Source organism: Actinia tenebrosa, unplaced genomic scaffold, assembly GCF_029948245.1.
Source record: "Actinia tenebrosa isolate PJP-AT-01 unplaced genomic scaffold, QUT_ActTen_1.0 PGA_scaffold11__36_contigs__length_13525064, whole genome shotgun sequence".
NCBI lineage: Eukaryota > Metazoa > Cnidaria > Anthozoa > Actiniaria > Actiniidae > Actinia > Actinia tenebrosa.
The window spans coordinates 4,519,500-4,543,424 of NW_028292571.1; the positions used below are offsets into that span (position 1 = coordinate 4,519,500).

Genomic DNA, 23,925 nt, shown 5'->3' on the forward strand with positions numbered 1-23,925 from the left:
GACTCCTAAAAATACACAGCCGTATCAGATGCTTAGCCTACTGATAAGTTGTTTATCATTCAACTCTCCAAATAAATGCTCATTTTCTCTCTAAACCTTATCTAACCCAGCCCGAGCAGATGAGAAGTGCTGATACGACCTCATATCAGGCATGTTCCTTTTCCATATCACGCATGTTCTTTGCAGAATTAAATGATGTTATATAAATATATAAATTCTATAAATCCAGAGAAGTATCATAGGGTATAAGATGAGGATTGAACATAGAACTTTCCATATACCGAATCCATGTAAAGCAAAAGAATATTAAGTGTAATGGAAATCGACATTAGTAAGTATATGTTAGGGTCCTGACAAACGGCCCAATATGTTGCTCCACAGAAGTTAGGCCAAATGTTGGGCCATCCCTTAGGGTAATCAAAGAAAAAGTAGATGTTTTTACCTGTCGTTGAAGAGAATTTTCCCGTTCTCTAAATGAACTAATTTCAGCTTTCAATCTTGTAATCTGGTCCTGAGAACACAAATAATTACATTGAATTACATTACTTGAGCAAAGGAAAGGATGTTTATACATCAGGCTATTGATCTTACCCGTAACATGGCCTGAGCAGCATCAACATCACCATCCTAGAAAATAAACAAACAAAACAAGTCAAATTAAGTTCGAATTTCTTAGATTTCACTTCTATCGATGCAAACACAACCACACATCCGGGAATTGTACAACCGATTCTTATATATAGAGTTTGTGATGGCACGGAAATAATCGTGAAATCATGAGTGTGTACTGAAGTATTGAAAGACAATAAAGCCAAAACTTTTTATAAGCCAAATAGATCTTGATATTGTTTTATAAAAAATATTTTCAAGAAAAATACATGTAATGCAATAAGGATTTGCAAGCCATCATTTATGGTAACATGGCGAGAGGATGTGGATGTTGGGTTACCACTAGGACAAATATAAAAACGTGAATTTTCATTATAATAATAATTAGAGAAAGAAATCCAAGGTGTTAGAAGGTTATAGATTTAATAGAACGTTATTTTAAATGCAAAAACAAACAAAACAAAATAAGAGAGATAGATAGGTAGGTAGGTAGGGAGAGGCAGAGAGAGCAAGGAAGATGGAGGAAGAACATCAACAGACAGGCAGAAAGACAAAAAACAATTAAACAATGACCAAAAACAAAACAAAACAAAACAAAGCAAAACAAAACAAAGCAAAACAAAACGAAACAAAACAAAACGAAACAAAAAAAAAAAAAAAACACACACAAAAAAAAAAAACAACACAAAAATCACATTAAAAAACGAACAAATACAATAACTCTTAAACAACCAAACAAATAAAATGAAACAAGATTATATACACATATTAAGAGTAAAGTGCATTAATACAATAGTAAATGTGTAACATGTAGTGTTGCAGTGTTATATCAAATGCATGGGGACCACGTACGAATGCTTCCCGTTCATACTCCTGCAGTGCTCCTCTCCTAGACATCTAACAGCCACCTCACTTACATTAAGAGATGATGCAGAACTCGCTCGATGTAGTTGACCCGGTTCACTTTCCAACATGACAGCTCCCTGTGCATGCAGAAGAGCTTCTTTCTGGTTCAACAACTTCTTCATCTCATTCTGATTCTTTTTCATCTGTGTCTTCAGTTTCTTTTCTACGGCTGCTACCTCGGACTTTTGTTCACTCGTTAATGATTTATACTCTAGTTTATGGCGTTCAGTCAATTCGTCAATTTGTTGTTTATGATCTTGGTTTAAGTTCTCCATATCTTCCTCATGCTTTTTCACCATTTCTTCTATTTTACCGTGGTAATCTTGCTCAGCATCTTTTATTTTTTCTTCGTAATTCTTCTTTATTTCATCTTTCTCTCCTTCCAATTCGCGTATTTTTTGGTCATTCTCATTTTTATATGCTACTATCTCATCTTCCCTCATTTTTAATTCTTTTCTGTACTCTCGAATTTCCTCTTCATACTTGTCGATAATTTTCCTCTCCTCTCGTTGACTTGTATCAACAGCGTTGCTCATCATGTCTTGCATCTCCCGGTCTTTCTCAGCATACTTGATCTGAAACTCTCGCAACAACTGCTTCACTTTAGAGTTGTGTTCGTATTCTTTTTCCTCTAGTTTAGCTTTAAATAACTTCTCAGCACTTTCATGCTTTGTTTCTAACTCTTTTCTGAGTCCTTCAATTTCGTTATAATGTTCTTCCTTCAAGGCGTTTCCTTGTTCGTGTAGAGCGTCCATTTTCTCAACAACCAAAAGTTCTATCTTTTCTTCCATTTCCTTCTCTTTCACTTCCAATTCATTTACTTTTTGTGTCAGTTCTTTTTCTTTTTCTCCGGCGCTGAGCTCTTGTGTCTCTTTTTCTTCTTTCAGCTTCACCTCAAACTCTTCCTTCAAGGTTTCTATGTCTTTCAGATGCTGCTGTTTTATTTCCTCTGTGCGGTTTTTCTCCTGGACTTCTGCTTCTTTTAACTTTTTAATGGTGTTGACTTTATCTTCAAGCTGTCGTGTTAATTGCTCCTTCACAGATGTAATCTTCGCTTCAGCTTTTTTCTTTAATTCTGCCACCCTACCTCGGCTTTGTTTTTGCATGTCTTCAGCTTGTTTTTCAAGTGCTTTCTCTTTCTCGTTTTCAATAGATTTGATTTTCTCCTCAAACTCTTGTTCTTTCTGCTTCATTTCATCTTCAAGCAACTGGGTTTCGCTGTCAAGCTCAGCCTTCAAGTCATGGACCTGTTTCTTTAAATCTTTCTCCATCTTTGCAGCATTATCAACAGCATCTTGCTTTTCTTTCGCCAGTTCTGTAAGCTTCATATCAATAGCCTGATTATTGCTGTCACCAGCTACAATCTTGAGTTTCAACTCCTCTTCCCTCTCGCTAGCTTCCCGAAGCTGCTTGTTCAACCTGTCCGTCGTTTCTATCATTTCTTGATCCAAGGATTTCAGCTTTTCGCGTAAAACATTCACCTCTTTATGAGCCTCTTCTTGGACTTGCTTTATCTTTCCTTGCTGTTCCTCATTCCTGGCATTCATCGCTTTTATCTTTTCTTTTGCCTTCCTGAATTTCACTTGCAGTTCAGACATGTTACTTTCCAGTTCACTAACTCTAGTCTTGGCAGCTTCTTCAATTTCTTCAACTTGTCTTTGATGTAAAGACTTTATTTCTTTCAAATCAGACTCTTTTCCTTGTTTCATCTGTTCCATCTCATCTCGATGCTGGACAAGAAGATTTTCTATTTGAACAGAATATCGTTTTTCCACTTCACTTTGCTTGTGCTTCCATTCTTCTTCCTTTTGCTTTAGTTCTTTCTCATGTTTCTTTTCTGACGTCTTCACTTTCTTTTCCATATCTGCAGCACTTGTGTCCGACTTCTGCTTAGATTCCATCTCAATCTTCTCAAGTTTGATTTTAAATTGCTTTGCTTCAGCTTCGAACTTGGCTTTGAGCTCATCGTTATGTTTTGTAAGATCCTCAACTTTTTTCACATACGAATGTTCCATCTTTTGTAGGTTGTCTTTCAACGTAGTCTCTACTTCGGCAAATATTGCTTGCTTATCTTGTTGTTCCTTGTCTTTTTCGGCAATAGCTTCATTATGTTCTTTGGTAATTCTTTGGATTTCCTCTCTCAATTTTTGAACTTCTTCACCAAGTTTCTTCTTATGTTCTTCAACTTCTTGACAAAACCTTTGGTGTTTATCTTTCAGATTTGTCAGTTCTTCTTGTAGCTTACTTTCTACATCAGCAGACTCCGAACTCTTGCTCTCAAGAGCTTTTTTCTGCTCTATTAATTCCTTGGAATGTTTTTCTCTTAACTGCTCTAACTCTTGGAGAGCTTTGGAAAGTTTTCCTTTTTCTTCATTAAGAGAATTTTCAAGCTCTTCGACTCTCTGCGCGTGGGCTTTTTCCACATTTTGAATCTTCTTTTTCAGTGCATCTTCTTGTTCTTGATAACTTGAAAGTTCATCTTTTCTTGCTTTGTTTATTGCCTCGTTTTCCTCCTGATGTTGCTTTTTTAAATTTTCGATATTTTCTTGAATCATTTTCTCACTTTTACTACACGTTTCCTGGCTCTTCTCCAAAGCATTCTTCAGTTCCCCAACTTCCTTATTATGACTTTCTGAAAGGTCATTCAACTTCAATTCATGATGTTTCTTCAACTTTTCCATTTCTAACAGCTGCTTATCGTGGATGTCTTTGATGTGGGCGAGCTCTTTCTCGTACTTTGATGCTATTTCTTCTATCTTATTTTCAAAACCTTTTCGAATCTCCTCTTTTTCCTGTTGATGATTATCCAACATTTCCATCACTTTTTGCTCAGAGATATTTTTCTCATCGTTCGTTTGATTTTCTTGATTTTTCATATCATTTTCATGTTGCTGGACCAATTCGTCCAACCTTTTCTCAGACTCAATCCTGAACTCTTCGACTTCAATTCTATGATTCTCTACCATCTCCATCATCCTAGCATCCATTTCGTTTTGTATACTCGTCACTTTATTCTTTAAAACTTTATTTTCATCGTTCAATTCTCTTACCTTTTTCTCCAAGGCATCTTTTTCATCTTTCAGACTATTCATTTGGACTTGTTCCTCTTCTTTACTTTGTGAATAAGATTTTTCTTTGTTTTTGAGTTCGTTTCTTAAGTTCTCAAGTTCTCTAAGTAAATTGTCTTCCTTTTCCTTCGCTTCGTTTATGATCGCTTCAGTCATTGTTTCGCCTTCTTTTCTCACACTCGCCACCTTTTTTTCCCAACCAAGATTCTGTTCTGCAATTTCATTTCTATGCCTCTCTTCCAACTGTGCCAGTTGCTCCTTGTGCAAGAGGCCCATATTCTGCGTAATATCGTCTACATTAACTTCTTGAAGTTGAGCTAGTTCCGTCATCTTGACTCGCAAATCTTCATCTTTCTCGCGTAACTTTTGCTGGAAGGAATTCTCAGCTTCAGACAACAAACTCTTTCCTTCTTGATCAATTCTCTCGATTTCTTTTCTAAGTTCCTCTTCTTTCTTTTTAGATTTTTCCATGACTTGTTTTAGTTGTTCTTTCAGTTTACCCATCTTCTGGTCCCTTAATGTAATGTTATTAGCAAGTTCATCCATGCTTTTCTGGTGACTTTCTTTCTCCGACACCAGCTCCTTGCGCAGTTCTTCATAATTGTTCTTCAAATCCTTTATTTCATTATGTCTGCTATCGATTTCTTTCTCTTTATCGTTCAACTCCCCCTCCAGTTGCGCCCGTATTTTTTCGATTTCGAGTATTCTTTTCTCTTCTAGAATTAGCTTTTCTTCTTTCAGCGCGCTAACAGTCGATTCAAATTTCTTATGATCTTCCTTTTCTAAAGTCTTGATCTTTTCTTGCAACTTAAACTTCTCATCTCTCAACTGCTTCAATGTCTCTTCAAAAGCCTTCTTCTGTTCTTCTATATTCTTCTTCGAGTTATTCTTAACGTTTTCAAGTTCTTTTATAGACTTTTCTTCCATAATAAGTTTTTCTTCTTTATATTTTCGTATCTCATTTTCAAACTGTTGCTTTAGTTCGTTGTATTTCTTATCTAGTTCTTTAGCTTCTTCTCTAAGATTTATCTCCCTTTGATGCGCCTCTTCTAGAGATTTCTTGATCTCTTTGTTCACGCGTTCACTTTTCTCGAATTTCATCAGTAGTTCTTGTTTGCCCTTTTCTTGTTCAGACTGCATGACCTTCAGTTCTTCCTCTTTATTACTGCAGTACTGATCAGCAACTTCTTTGACTTTTATCTCCGCTTCTTTTCTCGTCACCTCTAGTTGTTTATCCTTCTGTTCTTTGAGTTCTCGCAGCTTTTTTTCCAATTCTTTAGCATAGTAATCCTTCTCTTTAAATTTCCCTTTGAAGTCGATGATCTCTCGGTCTTTTTCCTTGAGTCTGTGGTCGTAATCATTTGCTAACGTCTTCATTTCTGCTGTCTTGCTTTCTTCCAATGCCTTTATCGTCTGTTCCTTTTCTTTTATTCCTTTACGCATTTCTTCGACTGCTTTCTTCATGGCGTCCAGTTCATTTCCAAACTGTTTTTCTCTATCCGCTTTTTCCACGTTCACCTTTTCTTCGAAAGATTTCAGTTTTTCTTCCAAATTCTTTGCTTCTTCTTCTTTCTCAGATAACTTTCCTCGTAATTCCTTGACAATTTTCTTCATTTCGTTGGTTTTGCTTTCCATACGCTTCGACAACCTTGCTAATTCTGACTGCTTTTCGCTGTCAAACTGCTTGGTTTTCTCCATTACTTCTTTATTATGCTTTTCCTCGTCGGATTTTATTTGCTTTTCAAGCTCGGCGATCTTGAGTTCACCCTTTTTGATGGCTTCTGTGAGTTCGTTGATCTTGTTCTGGTGGGTCTTTTTTAGTTTGTTGACTGTTTTTTGATGGTCTTCCTGCTTCTCCTTCAAGCGATTGTTATGCTGTTGTACAAGTTCTTTCATCTTGTCCTGAGAAGAACACAACGTACCATAAGTAACATCAACTTTATCGAAACCCTGGGACAATTTCTGAGCTGAACTAGTCGGGTTACGGCTAAAACACAGGCCAAACCCTGAAACAACGTCTGGGATGATCTAAGTCAAGGCATAACTAAATCACAGATCAAACTCTGAAACAACCTCTGGGCTAATCAAGTCAGGGCACGGCTAATACACAGATCGAACAGGAATTTAGCGTTTTAAGTTTGTGGAAGGAAGAAAACCTGAGGATCTGGAGAAAAACCCTCGAGTCAAGGGAGAGACCTAACAAATTCTATTCACATGAGATGCCGCTCCAGAGGTGAAACAAGGCGACATCAGCACTTAACCAATCACAGAGCGCAACATCACTGGTTATCCAATCAGAATACTAGGTTACCGAACCGTCAAGGTTACGGTAAGGCAAGTGAATTTTGCACAGTCGTAAGGAAACTGGTTTATGGGGTGTCCATTATGATAAACGTTAAAGTTGATTACCTGTTCTTGTTCAATCTTCTGTTGCATTTCATTTAAACGGTTTGCTGCATCTAATAAAAACAAAACAAACAATAATCCAGTTTTCGTACGACTGTAAAAGCTCACGGCACAAATGCGGTCGTGACACGGCAAGGCATACGTCAGACCCAAACATTGCGCAAAAGTTTACTCTTCATCCAACCAAATCATATACCCAGTACACGGCATGAACATGGTCACCGCCAAGGTCACGGCACAGCCAGACCAATAACATTGCGCGAAAAACAAACCGGCCAATCAAAATTCTAGGGGAAAAAGAAACGGTCGGCGCAATGTGTCGCGGCAAGGTACGCAAACGGCACTGAGCGTTTCACAGTCATACAAAAACCGCTCTTTTAAACACGGATAACTGGATAAATAAGAAGAAGACTCGCTAGTCGCACGGCACGGCAAGTCTAAACCGTGAGTTTTTTAGTCACATACTACTCTGTCATTTGACATACCATTATTTCCTTCCATAACTTTCATTAAGTCTTCATTCAAAGTTTTCAGTTGATGTATTTCTTTCTCTTTTTCTTTGAGTGCTGCTTCTTTCTGAAGTTCTTTTTCGTCGACAGCTATTTCAATCTCACGGACCTGAAAAAGTTAGAGAGAAGCAACTGCATCAACAAAGGCCACACATGGAAGGAACATAGGTTTTATCATCGTTGGAAGGCTCAACATTTCGATCAAAAAACACCTCAACTGCTATGATTTTTTATTATCAGCAACATCAACAGCTACAGCTGCAACAGCAACGACACTGAAAAAGACATCGCAAGAACCAGGAAAGTAAACAATAACGACAACAGCAATCACAGCACCAAAGTAGCATCAACGAAAATAGCAAAAGCAGCGCAGCAGCAACGACACTAAGAAAGAAATGGCAAGAACCAGGGAAGAAAACAATAACGACAACAGCAATCACAGCACCAAAGTAGCATCAACGAAAATAGCAACATCAACAGCAGCGCAGCAGCTGCAACAGCAACAAACAAAAAACAAAACAAAAAACAAACAAACAAACAATAAAACAATAAAATCTCAACTGGGACTATTGTAATTTTTGCAATGGAGTTGACACCAAATTATGCTTTTTCGCACGCACGCTTCTGACATTAAAAACCCAGCGAATTTCATGTTTGATCTTTCTGCATTAGTTTAATAACTAACTGTACATGTATCCTTCCCATTTTGTCCACTCCCTAGTTGGTTGCAACGACAATATAACACGACCAAAGCTATTCACCTTTTCTTCATACATAGCTTTCATCTGCTCCTCTTTCTTGGCAACAATCACATCGATTTCCTTGTCTTTCCTTGCCAGAGCTTCTTGCTGCTCTCTATCCTTCAGGGCCATCATTTCTTCTAACTTGCTATCCTTGTCCTTCTGCATCAAGGCTACCACTTCTGCCTTGTCGCGCTTGAGTTCCTCCATCAAAGCCTTTCTTTCACTATCTTCCGCTTCTCTTGTTTGATCGAACTCAGCTCTTAATTCCTCCATTTCTCTTTCTTTCTTTAACTCGGACATTTGTCTTTTCTTCTCGGATTCCTCAAGGGCTTTTTCCATTCTATGGAAGAATTCGTCTTTTTCTTTCGTCATTTGTTCAATGGTTGTTTCTCGTTCTTGTAAGAGATGTTTGATCTTGTTGCACTCCGCCACAGCTTCGTCCTTGTCTTGGAGGGTTATTTGTAGGTTGGACATCATGTCTTGGATTGCAACTTGTTTTTCTTGCTCCAGTCGGAGAATTAGAGATTTGGCTTCCTTGAGTTGATGTGAGACCTGTTCCTGGTTGCTTTCCTGTGGAAAAATACAATGAGAATTTAATGGGGATTGATTAATTGATGCTTAGTTCATTGATTCGCTGATTCTTTTGTTTGTTCGTTCATTCATTCATCCATCCATCCCACACACCTACCCATCCATCCATCTATTTATTCATCCATCCATCCATCCCTCCCTCCATCCCTCCCTCCCTCCATCCATCCCTCCCTCCCTCTCACCCTCCCTCTCACCCTCCCTCCCTCATGTGAAGGAGACTATTGTTGAATATATATTGTTGGCATTTATACCTTTGCATTATCAAGTTCCATCCATCCATCCATCCATCCATCCATCCATCCATCCATCCGTCCATCCGTCCGTCCGTCCGTCCGTCCGTCCGTCCGTCCGTCCGTCCGTCCGTCCGTCCAACCAACCAACCATCCACCCACCCATCCATGCATTCCTCCATTTATCCCTTCCTCCCTCCTTCCCTCATGTGAAGGAGACTATTGTTGAATATATATTGCTAGCATTTATACCTTTGCATTATCAAGTTCTTTTTGTAGACCATCAATCTGAACAAATACACGAGAAAATATAGCTTTAATATGAGTAAAGTATAAGTATAGACCTTTGTGGGACAGAGGCATTGAAATAAGTCTGTTGTTTTGTTTTTAATATGTTTTACAAAACCTCATGCTTTGTTGTTGTTGTTGTTGTTGTTTTGTTTTTTTCCTTTATACATGTTTCTGTATGTTTTTCCTAGCGTTTTCTGTCTTTAAATGCTTTGTTAATGGGAGGGGAAACAAGGAAAAAAGGAAAATGAAGTTTCTTTACATTACCCTGTCAACTAGTTTTTGCCTTTCAATCTTCTCTTCATCACTCTGTGAACCTGGAATTACACATATTGATATTATACACAATATGAGTTTTAACAAACAAATAAACAGGTGAGGAAAGTAAAAAGGATATGAGGTGTTCAAAAGAAGAGAACAGGACACAAAAATGATGTTAGGGTGTTGGTATAATATCAGTAATAGTAGGATGTTGGTAGGTTAACGGCTATTATTGTTAGCCTACATGTACAACCTACTAAGTCCAAACAAAAAAATAAGTGTGTTTCCTGTTGCATGAGGAAAAAAAATGGGGTCGGTAGGTCGGATTTTTTTTACTGATACAACAGTGGAAATGAGCTTACTGGGAACCCTGTTGTGCCTTTGGGAATGAAAAGATATTAGGGTCGGCAAAAATCGGCAAGAAAATTAGGGTTGGTCGCACAGCAGGAAACACACTTTTTTTTTTGTTTTGCCTAACAAGTATATGAGGGACGCATTCTTTGCTATTACCAATGAGGTGCATGTAAGACTGGGCCTTATCATGACCAGCCAAACAAGTGTTAGCTTGGTTATGCCTCATTTCTGGCTCCACATTACTGGTAAAAACCAGCAAGGTAAAGATTTGACTGGGCAAGTTACAATTCTGCAATGACGTCAATGTGCCATTATTTCAAGCTCTGTTCAGTGAAGTACATGTAATGTTTAGACCAAGGGTTTATAGAGTATGGGACGGTTTGGAAAAATACATTTACAATATCAATATTAGCCATTCCAAGGTTGAGGAAATATCTGGGTAGAGTTCCGTTGCAGTGCATTGTGGTACTGTTTCAGGGGACATATTTTCAAAATGGCACCTATTTAGTCCCCTAAGCAGCCCCAAAATGCACTGTAATGCCAACTTGACCCAATATTCCTCTTAAACTTGGGAGTGCCTAATAGTTCCACTTCCTGTTCACTCTAATAACTTACTTCTATTTTCAATATTAGTCAAACTCAGACATCGGTATAGTTGCAAGTTGCACACTGAAATTTGCTTTTTCGCTTCCATAAATCATATCACATCGTAAAATAATCAGTTGGTACCTTTTTTTAAAAACAAATTTCAAAGGGCAACTTGCAGCTACTGAGTCCGTGTGATATTGCCGAAAATAGCAGTAAAGCCTTTTAAAAATTTATGTACTTTATTTACCAGAAAGAGTTGCGTCTGTAGTAATGTGGTCAGATGAATCAGACTGCATTCTTCCATGCTGCTTGAGCAGCAAATTCTACACAAGGATTCAAAAAAAAATTGAAAACAATTATAAAGATTGAAATAATGGATATGCATACTTCAGATGTTCTTGAAAAAAAAAACCAACTCACCTGAGTCTGTAGTGCTTTAATAATGTCCTCCTTCTCATCCAGGGATAGCCTCAGGGTTTCCTCCAGATGCATTTTGGCCTGCTTTTCTAACTCTATTGTCTGTTAAAGAAATTTATTGTTAGATAGTAAATAAAAGAAACTTGCTTCATCTGCCTTAAATCCTGCTTTTTAAAGCACAACACACAAAAGTATGAACACATTTAATGTATTCTCGTACTTCTATGCACAAGCTTTTGGGTACTGATCAGGCTTTTGCATGCCTTATTTGGTTAAAACAGCCAGCTTCGCATTGAAATGTAAATGTGTCGGTTTAATGTACAGAACCTCTGCATAGAAGTAATAATGCATATACAGTACATTAAATATGGTCATACTTTTGCGTGTTGCGCTGTAATACAACCAAGATTTTGGCTGTCTCGGCCATCATCAAGGTTAGAGTAATGGTTAACAATTTTGATATGCCTGTGTGTATGACACATTATTAGACTAACTATTACTGTAGTTATGTATGGATAATATCTGAATGTGAAAATACATGTAAGTATAAAGAACTAAACTGAAAATGACATTTCAATAGGTCTTTTCTGAGTTTGATAAACAGGATGCATTGTGGTCTAGCTTTGGTACAAACAACACCATATAAGGCACGATAAACAAAAGATGTTTTTTTACCTAAACTAGATCAAAATAAACCATGTTCGCTATCTCAGAAGAGGTCTATGAAATGTTAGTATAATATTTGACAAGTATCACTTCCCGTAAGGGGCTCTTCCATGAGGTGTGCTCAACATTACACAGCTACTACATTCACTTTTTACAACACACAACACTCAACTCACATGTTGATTTTTATTGAAAAAGCAAGACTTTTATTGAAAGAGCAAAACTAGAATAAATCCCTTTAAAAAAACTCAAGGTAAGGAAGAGAACAACACATATTACCTGTTATAAAATAATGTTAAATAAGATTAAGTGAAACTATAAATTTAAAATAAATATTTTCAAGTACAATGTGATGTGTTGAAGGGTTTATCAACAGTACCTCTTTCATCTCAGAGATCCTTCTTAGTGCTTTGTCTTGGGTTTGTCCAAGGTTGGCTTGCAGCTTTTCATTTTCCTTTTGTAAATTCTTGAAGGCATCCACAACCTGCAAACAACAAATTTCTGAGTTGCAATACTACGGTACACAGCAATATATTTTATTACGATTAAATTGGGAATGAAAAACCAGGGAACCTAAGGAAAATGCCCAAATCAAGGGACAGACTAAACAAACTCTATTAATGCCAAGTCCAGGAATTGCCCTATAACACTATGACGTCACATCAAAACAATCTATTGTTTTAACGCTAAGGATCATGGTTGCTAGAGGGGGCAAAATATTACCTAAACGAATTAAATCACAATAAAAAATATTTAATTAGATGGGGAAAGATGATAACAGATAAATGTTGTACTAAATATCCTGAATGAAAGAAAATTTCGCCTAAATTCCTATCATTCTTGCCCATGTAAACAAGCTGTGGCGTCATAATGTTATAGGTCAATTGATCCTGAGACTCCAGAGGTGAGAGGCAAGCACACTATCCAATTTGATATAAATTAACAGAAAATACTCTACCTCAGAGAATCTTGTTTTGTATCTCGTTAAGGTACGTTCTTGCTTCTTATACAACATGATAATCTCTTCCTTGGTTGCCATGTCAAGCTTCGTGGTTGATGGTGTACTGTGCCCATGGTCTGGCTCAGATTCAGCATCTGACCTGTCCCCATAACCAGGACTAGCAGGAGTACCATGTTGTAGCTTGCCAGGGGTGTCAGAATCCTGGGATTCTTGCCGACTGGGAGTCTTGTTTGGAGTGCTGGTGCTTTGTGGCCCGGTGGAATCATTTGCAGTACCATTTTTTTCTTCTTGAGGTGTACCGGCCTGTGGAATTTTAGCAAGTAAATTAGTTAGCACACAATAATCTTTGCTAAGAATTACATTAAATTGGGTAATAAGTCATGAAATATCTAAGTTTACAAATTCTTACGACTGCATGAATGATTGGCAATATTTTGTGAACATTGTACTGTAAGTCAAAAAATGCTATCATACTCTGAAGATATGGTATGACTCCTTAATGAGCAGTAGTCAAAAGTACTTCATAAATTATTATAATATTGTATGATTCTATCTTTTAAAGTATTATATGGTATGACTCTTTAAAGAGCAGCAGTAATAAGTATTTCATATTTAATTAATATATTATTGTATGATTCTATCTTTTAAGATATGGTATGACTCTTTAAAGAGCAGTAGTCATAAGTATTTCATAAATTTAAGTATTGTATACAATAGACTTATCCCAAATTCGCTTGACTGACCACAAAACAATGGTTTGAAGTCGAGATTGAACTTGATTCTTTTATTCATCAAGTCTATTCTCTTTTCTATTCAATTCATATTCTGCTGTTTTTGATAACTCTCACAGACCATCCTTTCTACAGGCTGATCTGAAATAGTGACGTAGAAATGATGTCACCCCAAAAAGGGAGGTGTGATGAAGCCTGGGAAAATTTCAAGAGGAAGAATGACCAGTGGCGGATCCAGGGGGGGTTCGAAGGGTTCCATGGAACCCCCCTTGAAGGTTTGATCTTTTAGGTAATAGAAATATGTCTTATATAAATTTTGCTTAAAAGTATCCACAAGGATAAAGTTGAACATGAAATGATAAATATTTACTGTTATAATGTTTAATTTACCTTTAAGTTCCGTTACTAGATAGTAAATTAGGTGATTAGAGCCAATTTTTTTGTCAGACATCGACTAAATAAAAGAGAATTATACACAGTTTAAGAAATGGAACCCCCCTTTGAAACTGAATCCTGGATCCGCCACTGATGACACCTCAGTATTGCAAGTTTTCTCCAATCTGATTAACTACCATTTTTTCTCAGATCAGCTGGTTGTTTATAAATTAGATATCATAGATATCATTTAAAGTCTGTGAAATTTCAAAATGTTATAGCATTGTCCAACTTGCATTTTTTTCTCATCACATTGGTTTTTCTCTCTAAATGATTCACTTTTAAACAAGGCTAAGCCTGTATGTGGTCAAAAACAGATAAGAAGAGAACTTAATGATAACATATATTCAAATTTGATTTTTAGACATTTATACAGTGTACACAGTTGGAGAGCCTGATTTAAAAAAGACAACTGGGATATAATAATTATACACAGACTTTAACAAGTGAATTATTAATGTTGTTCATACTTTCTTCGTGTCAGTGTTGAAATAAACACCATAATTAGTAAGATATGTAAATAGTATGAAATATACGAAATGAAACAATTTGTACATGGTAATCAATACTAAATAACCAATAAAATTGAAATAAACATCATAACTAATAAAATAAAATAATTATATAAATATATAGTACAATATATATGAAAGGAAACAATTTGTACATTGTAATTAAAACTAAATAATAAATAAGATTGACATATGACAAGTTACTTTAAATTAGGGTCTCCTATATTGAACAAATTATACACTGCAAACAATGTCTAATGGTTAAAATATCCAAAAACATAGAAAATGATTATCCAAGAAAATTCTAATAAGGTGTTTCTTGAATTGTAATATATTATTCAAAAAACAGTCATGAAGTTAAAAATGAGTTTGTATAGAACTGATGTAGGTTGAAAATGTGATCAAACTACTCCCTTTTCAAACATTTTAGGATTATTTTTATCGATTAGTATTTAAAAGAGAAGTATAATATTTTTACTTTACTTTTGAGAAGCTTTTAACTAGTTAATTTCTTTCTCAAGTAAAATATAAAATACTATTTACTATCAATCTACTGTAGAGTCATTGTAAAAGGAAATTTAGAACAAATAAGAAAGAATGGGGTGGTGCATTTGCTCATTTTTACTGAAAAAGAAATTCAATTATGAAACTATAAGTTGTGAGAAATATAGTGAGAAATAGAAGTTGAGTTCTTTTATATTTACCTCAATCCATTTGCCTAAATGATGGTTATGATCAAGGACATAGATTTGAGTTTTTGGCTTGGGTAAAAACCTGTATTTTAGCATTTCATGTTGGTTTTGTAGAAATACAAAGCTCTTCTGTGACAAATAGATCCATCTGGGATCTTGGACAATTCTTTGGAGTGTGTAAATTTTTAAAGAAACAGCCAAAAACACACCATAATAAAGTCAAAACACTAACAGCATTTAGACAAAGAGCTAAATGTCACATGATATGCCAGTATGCTAATTTAAAGCTTAACGGCTTTTCTCATTTGCATAGCTTGGTAGACGTGTCAAGCATGACTGAACATAATAAAACACAGTGGAATATTGTTATAGTTTTTTTAAAGTTTTGATTGAAGATAATTTAAGATTATTTTTTCAGAGTTGTGGTTATAATATTATTGGTAGATGTAGATGCTTGGTAGACGTGTCAAGTATGACAGCTAAGCAAAATGTGAAACGTTTTCATAGTTTTTTAAAAGTTTTGATTGAAACTAATTTAAGATCATTTTTTCAGGGTTGTGGCTATGATTATTATTGAAATATCCAGTGAGAAAAAAATAATTTTGATAGTTTTGATTTTTAGTACCAAAAATGTTTTGTGTAATACTTGGACGTTGAAATAAAAATCAAAAAAAAGTTTAAGAGTATTGAATAAAATTTTCCTTTTTATACATATTTTTAAAATGTATAGATAAATATGTGTAAAACAGAGAGGACAAATAAAGTAGACTTTTACAGGTTTGTACATGAAAAAGACCAAAAACACACAATTAAATACCAAAAACTCTGGAAATGTTTTAAAAGCAAAGATTATACAAACAATTGATCTTGATTGATGAACACGATTTTTTACAGGTATTTTCCACTTAAGATAATTGTGGGTTCTGTGCATGTAGTGTGACCTATGTTATTCAAGATCAAGCTCGTCACACTTGTTGCGAAAATGATTTCAATCATCTACTGTATATCTCAAAAACAACATTGTTGATCCTCATTTTTTCTTATTTGAAGAAATTTATTACAGGAATTTCATAATGAATGTATTTATTTTTATAGGTTATTAGATGGTTGTTTCAAGAAATGTTTAGTAATCTGGTATTTAATTTTTGTAAAAAAAAAAAGAAGACTTTAATGCTTATAATTAATGCTTAACTTTAATATTATTGATTGTATGTAAGCAATTTTCAATATCATCTCACTCCTCTGTGTGTTTGGTGACCCCCATTTTTAATTTTTACCCTGCAAAGTTTGAGGGAAAAACACATTTGCCCTTGAACATTCTTAAGGGTAATTTGATATAAAATATGAAATGTTTCTCATTTTGCTTTTTCCCCTAAGATAAGGGACCTTGTACTCAGACAGTTATGTTAAACATTGAGTACACCGTTACACCAAGGTTACCATACAGTGTATGTTAGATTCAGAGTCTGAGAATCAACCCCAATACTAATAGTTGGCTGGGCTAATTATTTACATAACTTTATCCATGACAATTATCCTCAGCTATCATGGAAAGGGTAAGCACAACAGAGCTTGGCTCCAAATTAAGTGCACCCTAACAAAATTTAAATTATAATAACAATAACAAAATACGAATAATGATAAACTCTAAGTGAAAAAATTGAGTGAAGATTTACCCAATTATACTTAGATGATAGTAGCTAATTTAAAGGCTAAGAGTATGGCAAAAAGTAGTCCGATCTATTCATTGATTATATCTTAAGTAATTCTAAATCAAGTGGCATATATAATGGATATATAGGGGCTTCAGTTCCCACTCCTCTCCCAAGATAAAAATGTTACAGAGCTCAATCCTCCCTCCCATAGTCATTCAACTAATAAACTCAATGCTATACAGTAGATGTCTTTAGCTTGGGTTTAATGTTTTCCCATTATAGACCACAAGAATGAATGAATATTATGCCCAAGCTGAAGACATTACTCTAATAGAATAGACCATTTCTGATTTCCAAAATACCACTGAGTTTCTTGATTACAGACTCATTTACATGGTTAGCCTAGATTTTGTGCAGAATATTCATGTGGTCCAGTCAAGGTCCATTGAGTTTAAAAGTTTTTGTATTGTTGAAGTTGTGCATTCTTTACTTTACCATTAGTATTTGTGAATATTTAAATACTTGATACGAGCCTAACCCTGCGTAAATGAATCTGTTATCAAGGAACACAGTGGTAATTTAGAAATTGAAACTGGTCTATTGTAAAGGATCGTCAAGTAAAGAAACAATGTTATTCCCCCTTCACTTTAAGAACTGTTCCCTATGGGACTCCAGGATTGTTGTATCATTTATTTCCTTGACAACAATGAGGGGAGTTATTAACATCCAGGTGATCTGGTGGAAATTGAATAGTCAATTAGATTGCAAATCGTGTTTGCTGAAAAAGAATCAATCCCAATAGACCTTTGCGTGCCTCGAGGAGCAGAAAAAAAAAAGATATGTGTGGATCGGTAATAATCACATAACACATATAAGAAAAGCACGTAAATACAACGCATTTTTAAATCAAAAAAAGGTTAATTGTTATTATTCAAGTCAGAAAATCATGCATTGCGTGCTTTCCAAGATCACCTGGATGTATGAATGAGGTAAACATGTAATCAAACAGCTTACTACTATGCCAGATATAATAATATTTTACAACAAACTAGCTGTTCTCAATCTAGTAATAGAGAAATCTAAGAATATTGTGACAACAGTCGCTAAAAGATAATCGGGCAATACACTGCCACTGTATGTTAAGGTACAATATTTATTTGATTAACATAAGCCTATTGCCTGATTTCCCTGTTAGGACTGTCGTCTCAATCAGTGCGCAATTAAAAGAGTGGTAATTTAAGGCTTTTCTTATTACGAAAACATAAAAATATATATAATGGTTGAAATTTTTCATATATTAGAAACTGAAACCAAGAGTGTAAGTTAACAAAATATCAATTATTTTGTACACACTGATTTGAATGTGTGCAGGTGAATAAATATAGATCTTTAATAAATGTAGATCTTTAAACACAGCATGTCTTCACGTAATCTAACCACATCAAATAAAAGTAAGTAATACCTCCAGTAATCGGTTTACACGCGCCAATACTTCGTGAGGCGTAGACTTAGCTTTATTAGAAGCCCCATTAGCAGCTAAAGCTTCAGAGGATGATGGAGTTCTGTCTCCGGATTGTGTGGGAGGTCGTGAGGGCGTATTTTCTTGTGAACGATTGGGCCTTCTCTCTCGAGAAGGTGACTGAATTAAGAAAGAATAATTATGAATAAATGACTGAACTTAGACTCAAATATGACGATCTTTCTTACAAATCAAAAGTAAAGTTATAGTAAAAAATCAAATCAAATAAGCAATAGTTTGGTTAATTTTCCGTTTAGGTGTTATCAATTTTATTTTATAAGAGTACACGTAATGAATCAAGAGGGAAGATAAAATCAAATTATTACTTAAAAAGGCTAGATATTTTTTCTCTTAAGATTCACTGAACTCAAAGACTAACTCATTAACGACAAAGATTATAGTACAACTGGTAACTGAAGGAATCGAGACAGTTCAACCAAGCGTACGATATAACCTTTCTTTTTTTACCTGCGAATAACTATCTTGATTTCCTTGTAACGGTGATTGACTCTGCTCTCCCTCTAGCTCCTCGACAATTTTCTGCTTTAGTTTCTTGAACATTTTTCCGGTAAAATTCCTTTCTTGTTCACTCGTTTGATATCAAGAACAAAACCCCCGCCATCTTGAATTTTCGATTTGGGTACTCACTGCGCAGAATCAGTAGGTCAAAGTCTGACACGTCATCGAAAATATACCACCACAGGCAACCCACGATATGAAACATATGTGTGTCTGGGTTGCCTAACAACATCTCTATTCTCGTGATTTTCGCTGATTTTCATTTAGCCTACGATTTTCATTGTTCATAATGACTTCTCATTTAAAACTGCAGGCCCCTAATAAGCGTTATATCGTCTTTTGCCCATAAAATAAAGAATTTAAATTATTAATTATGCTATTTTGTAAATTTGATAAAAGCTAGATGATACGGTCATATGGGGCGTGGCAAAACGAGCCCCCCCCCCCCCCCCCCCAATAATTTTACCCCTGCTACGGGCCTGCAGTGTCATGATTGGCAGGGTCAGTGTTTTCAATCATTACTTTAATCATACTCTTCGTATTTTCTTTTACAAATTTTGAATGGTGCATTTTTTTAAATATATTTTCGACCATGCAAGGTAGGCAACAAAGTGTCCCACTGTTACACAGGAAAAATAAGTAACGCCATAACTGAACTAGGAAAATATTTCATTATTGTTATTTTCATTGATGAAAACGTTTTATTCGCCCTCTTTTGTTCCAAGGAAGGGCTCAATTTTGCAGTTGTACCGTATAATTATTGAACACTGAAAATTTTAGGTCTGTTATACTAATACATAGGGCGTTTTAGAATAGGGCTCTCCCCATCATATTTGATCTTATTTCAGGCCAGTAGTGAACTTCTCACCTCTGGGATCTCGAGTTCGATTCCTGGACTCCCCCCCATTACATGTGAGAAGAAGCCTCTCCCTTAATTGAAGGGCTTTCCTCCGGGTTCTCCGGTTGTGTTCCCTTCCTTTTTTTTTGTTATATTGTGAAGCGTATTTGGACTGTTATGGAATTTACGCTATATATAATAAAATTATCATCATCATCATTATTATTATCATTATTATTATTATTATTATTATTATTATTATTATTATTATTATTATATTATTATTATTACTGATTAAAACCTTACGGAGAAACGTACGTGCGATATATGAGTGACATTCATGCATTGTTGAATTTTACGACTAGATACTAACAAACAGCCTGACAGGTCAGTTTCACGTTTCCAGATGACTTCTCTTTAAGAACAGCCCACTTTATAACATTGCCCTGGGATGAAGAGCATCTGGCTGCAATGGCGGATACCTCTTGGGCTGTAAGAACTCTGTCCCACATGTTAACACTCGTCAAGTTACCCTGGAAAGACTGGTAAGTTTGGAATCCACCCATATAGGAGTCCTGGTCTTGACCAACAACAACATAACCTGTTTCAATGATGCGGCCTTTCATAACATTTCCCTGGGTTGCCTGCTCGATTCCATCGATGTACATCACGAAATAGCCGTGTCCTGAGTTTGATCAACTTAGAGGTCAGTGGTGGATCCAGAAATTTTAAAAGAGGAATGACTATTACAAATTTTACCAGGAATGCGATGAAGGGGGGGGGGGGGGGGGGGGGGGCGGTGACTTACTAAGAAATTTGAGCAATAGAGGGGTGACGAGCCCCTGGAGGTGTAAAGCTATAAATCAGGCTATCGATAAAAGTTTTTTCTTTTTGAAGGTTCGTGCGCAGTTCGTAACACTAATAGGGGCTGCGTAGGAAACTAGGTTTCTCTAATACATAGTTCATTATTGTCATTTGGTCCATTATAAACAATATCTAAACGAACTCTCTACTTAATATTTTCATCTTAAGAGTGTTCCTTATCACTGTGACTTTAAATTAAAGCAAACTGACGACGATTCCACGATAAGCCTTACCTTATTCGTTACAAAGCAGAAAGCCAGCTCTTAAATGCTTTAAAGCTCGAGATTCGATATCTTTTATGATTATACATAAGACGAGAAGTTGCAATATTAGATAGTAAACCATCAAAACAGGTTTAGCTATTGATTAGTGTCATCTCATGATCATTTAATTGACGGCTATCAGTTTTTATGTACACCGAGAGCTTTTCTGTCGCACCACCTGTGTTTGTTTTGGTTTTATTTCACCAATTAACGGACGACTCTTAGTCTAGATTGTTGAGTAAATCCTCATTGACTAATGGACCCTATCCCATTCCAAACCTCTTTAAAATAAGACTGTTTGTTTGGGTTAGTTTCATGCATATTAAAAGCATTAACAGAGAATTAAGAGCATGACAGGTGGTCTGAAATGGAAAAATTAGTCCTAGGTCAAGATTCCATACAGAAATGGAAATTAGAAAAGGGGAAAAATGAAAATTCGGTTACTTCAAAGTGAAAGGAACTCAAAATATAGGCCCTGAACCAGCACTACCTCCCGTCGTCACCACAACACAACCTCCTGTTTTAATGTTAGAGTACCTAACGCCTATCAGTGATACTTCCTGTCTCCACAGCACAACTTTGTTCATAATGGTTTCTCATTTAAAACTGCAGTCCCCTAATAAGCATTATATCAATTTGTTTGAGTCATCATGGCCATAAATCTTAGAGGTATTAAAGGAAGGTAATAATACTCAAGGTGCATTTTTAATACTATATAATCCATCATGCAAGATAGGCAACAAAGCAGTGTCCCATTGGTACACAGTACTTCTCAAGGGCGGATCCAGCCAAAATTTTAGGGGGGGCTAATTGAGTTTAGGGGGGGGGAGCTAATTGAGTTTCTTCCGTCAACACAACGGAAAACAATATAAAAAAGCATCGGTTTTTACTGCTGAAGTGGGAGCTTCAACTCCCCTTTGCCCCCCCCCTAGATCCGCCCTTGCTTCTAATTCTTTTTACGTTTTGTGGTGTAGTATTTATGCTATATATTTTCGACTATGCAGGTAGGCAACAAAGTGTTCCACTGTTACACAGGAAAAATAAGTAACGCCATTATTGAACTAGGAAAATATTCCATTAATGTTATCTTCATTGATGATAACGTTTTATTCGCCCTCTTTTGTTCCAAAGAAGTGCTCAATTTTGCAGTTGTACCGTATATTTATTGAACACTGAAAATTTTAGGTCTGTCATACTAATACATAGAGCGTTTTAGAATAGGGTCCCCCCCCCCCCCCCCCCCCCCCATCATATTTGATCTTGTTTCAGGCCAGTAGTGCACTCCTCACTTCTGGGATCTCGAGTTCGATTCCTGGACTTGCCCCCATCACATGTGAGTAGAAGTCTCTTCCTTGATTGAAGGGCTTTCCTCCGGGTTCTCAGGTTGTCTACCCTCCCTTTTGTTTGTTATATTGTAAATGGCCGGCAGTTTCTCCTCTACTAGATTTCAATTTGACGGATTTGGGTAGACATGTTACTCAGAAATAGAAAAGTTTTACTATTCTATATTCTATTATTTTAAAAATCAAAAAGGAAAAAAGGGGAAAAAAACATGAGTAGGTATAATGTTTAGGTCACCCATCCAAGTGCTAACCCTCCTCAGACGAGCTTGACTCAGTATCTTGAACGACAACGATTTATCCACTGGACCACGGTTCCAGGTGAATCAGCATAACAATAGCCGTGAAAACAATGCACCGAATAGACTAGACTTTTTAACGTTATTTTTTCAACCGATTCCGTGCGTGGCAGAGATGCAAGGGATTAGCCGAAATGGTCTGGGGGCCGGCTGGTCTCTCCCCTGATGCTTCGGCTAGAACATTTTCTTGCGTAATTCGTACACCCAAGGGCAGAAGGATTTAATCGCCGTCAGGTCCGAAGTCCATACGACGCCTCAGCTCTGCGGATGTCTCGGGGGTATGGCAAAGTGGAGTCGATTTTTTGGAATTTATTTTGGTGGGTTCGAATTTCATATTAACCACATAAGATTTTTCTTCTTTTTTTTTTTAATTAATCTTTTTTTTAGATTTAAATCTTCAACAATATGGCAATCTTTTTAGTTCAATAAATAATTATTCCTAGTCGGTTGCTTATAAGCCTGTATAACTTCGATCGGACGTTATCAGTCATATCAGCAATATCTATCCGCTTAAAGTAGAGCCATGCTTTCCCATCTTTCCTGGCAAAGTTTGTTGACAAGAACCTTTACTGCACTTGGATCTCTATATCATATGCCCGCAAAGGACTAAGTGAGTGGTGCATGAACACTTCTAGGTACTATTGCGCAATTTATGCACTTTCTAACAAGGAAAATAAACAGCCACGCCAGAAAATAATATATTAACAAAGGATGGTAAAAAGATAAGAAAATTATTTAGTGATTCTGACTGAGAACATTGCGATATTTGATCTTGTTGGGTCATGGCGCAAGATCAAATTTACAAGTAGTGTCACATGCATAACGCAAAACTGTTTATTTTTTAGCCTAAAAAAGGCCAGAACCTGCAAATATTTTAATATCATGCAGAGAACACCTTAAGGTAGAAGATCGTCTTAGACGAGTAAAAGGAAATCATTGTTTTCTGTGAAACATCCCATTATCTTTTGGCAAACATCTTCAGCTGTACTAGGCCTCTGTGCATGACACAGGCAACCCAGTGAACGCCTACAGGGCGTCTTGTTATTATTATTTTATGTATTATTTAACAATTATTCGCCGAAGTTAAAGTGAATATCGGCGAATACTTACCGAGACGCAAGTCTTACGGTAATTTTAACATAAGTCTTGAACTTAAATAACGGTGATTTTAAAAATTTTATTCATCTCTGGCAGCGGCACACATCGACAAAGGAGGGTACGCGTGCGCGTTATATTCACCTGATATAACAGCATAAGACGTAAATTGTGACCAATGAGCGCGCCGGATTTATTATATTCACTTGTGTAAAAAAATGTACTTATTGACCGAGTGGGAGGGCCGTGCGGGAAAATATTTGGCTCGAGGTGATGCCGTGCGAGGTCCGTACAAATGTCCGAGAGCCAAATATTTTCCCGTACGGCCCGACCTAACTCAGTCAATAAGTATTTTATCATATGACCCTAAAAAATAGATTTTAAAAGTTACAAATTATGTCAATACGGTCGCAGGTTTCGAGCAGCGCCGTACGCTTTGTGAGTGCATTATATCAGAAGGCTAGCCCGTCACTTTAGCTGCTGCGCTAAATAAAAATGGTCAAATCAAATGGCACATAAACATAGTATTTTAATACAGCCAAGTGGTTGCTGAAAGTCAGAGTGGA

The 23,925-nt window shown here is 36.2% G+C and overlaps 1 protein-coding gene across 5 annotated transcripts in view; it reads right to left on the reverse strand.

The window, feature by feature from the left end:
- Window positions 1-18,776, reverse strand: part of LOC116302960 (uncharacterized) — a 23,725-nt gene extending 4,949 nt beyond the window's left edge. For 2 of the 5 annotated variants that reach the window (XM_031712391.2, XM_031712390.2), the window contains exons 1-14: window positions 18,610-18,776; window positions 18,085-18,261; window positions 12,595-12,900; window positions 12,016-12,120; window positions 10,974-11,072; window positions 10,801-10,876; window positions 9,618-9,667; window positions 9,315-9,350; window positions 8,260-8,811; window positions 7,475-7,607; window positions 6,993-7,042; window positions 1,527-6,485; window positions 592-627; window positions 443-511 (exon numbers count right to left, since the gene is read on the reverse strand). In XM_031712391.2, the coding sequence (XP_031568251.2) occupies window positions 443-511; window positions 592-627; window positions 1,527-6,485; window positions 6,993-7,042; window positions 7,475-7,607; window positions 8,260-8,811; window positions 9,315-9,350; window positions 9,618-9,667; window positions 10,801-10,876; window positions 10,974-11,072; window positions 12,016-12,120; window positions 12,595-12,900; window positions 18,085-18,261; window positions 18,610-18,702 (6,741 nt within the window). In that variant the 5' untranslated portion in view covers window positions 18,703-18,776. Of the gene's footprint in view, window positions 1-442; window positions 512-591; window positions 628-1,526; window positions 6,486-6,992; window positions 7,043-7,474; window positions 7,608-8,259; window positions 8,812-9,083; window positions 9,096-9,314; window positions 9,351-9,617; window positions 9,668-10,800; window positions 10,877-10,973; window positions 11,073-12,015; window positions 12,121-12,594; window positions 12,901-14,979; window positions 15,206-18,084; window positions 18,262-18,609 lie in introns of those variants that run through there. The other 3 variants (XM_031712392.2, XM_031712393.2, XM_089027688.1) reach the window with 3 other exon arrangements.
- Between the last annotated feature and the right edge of the window lie 5,149 nt (window positions 18,777-23,925).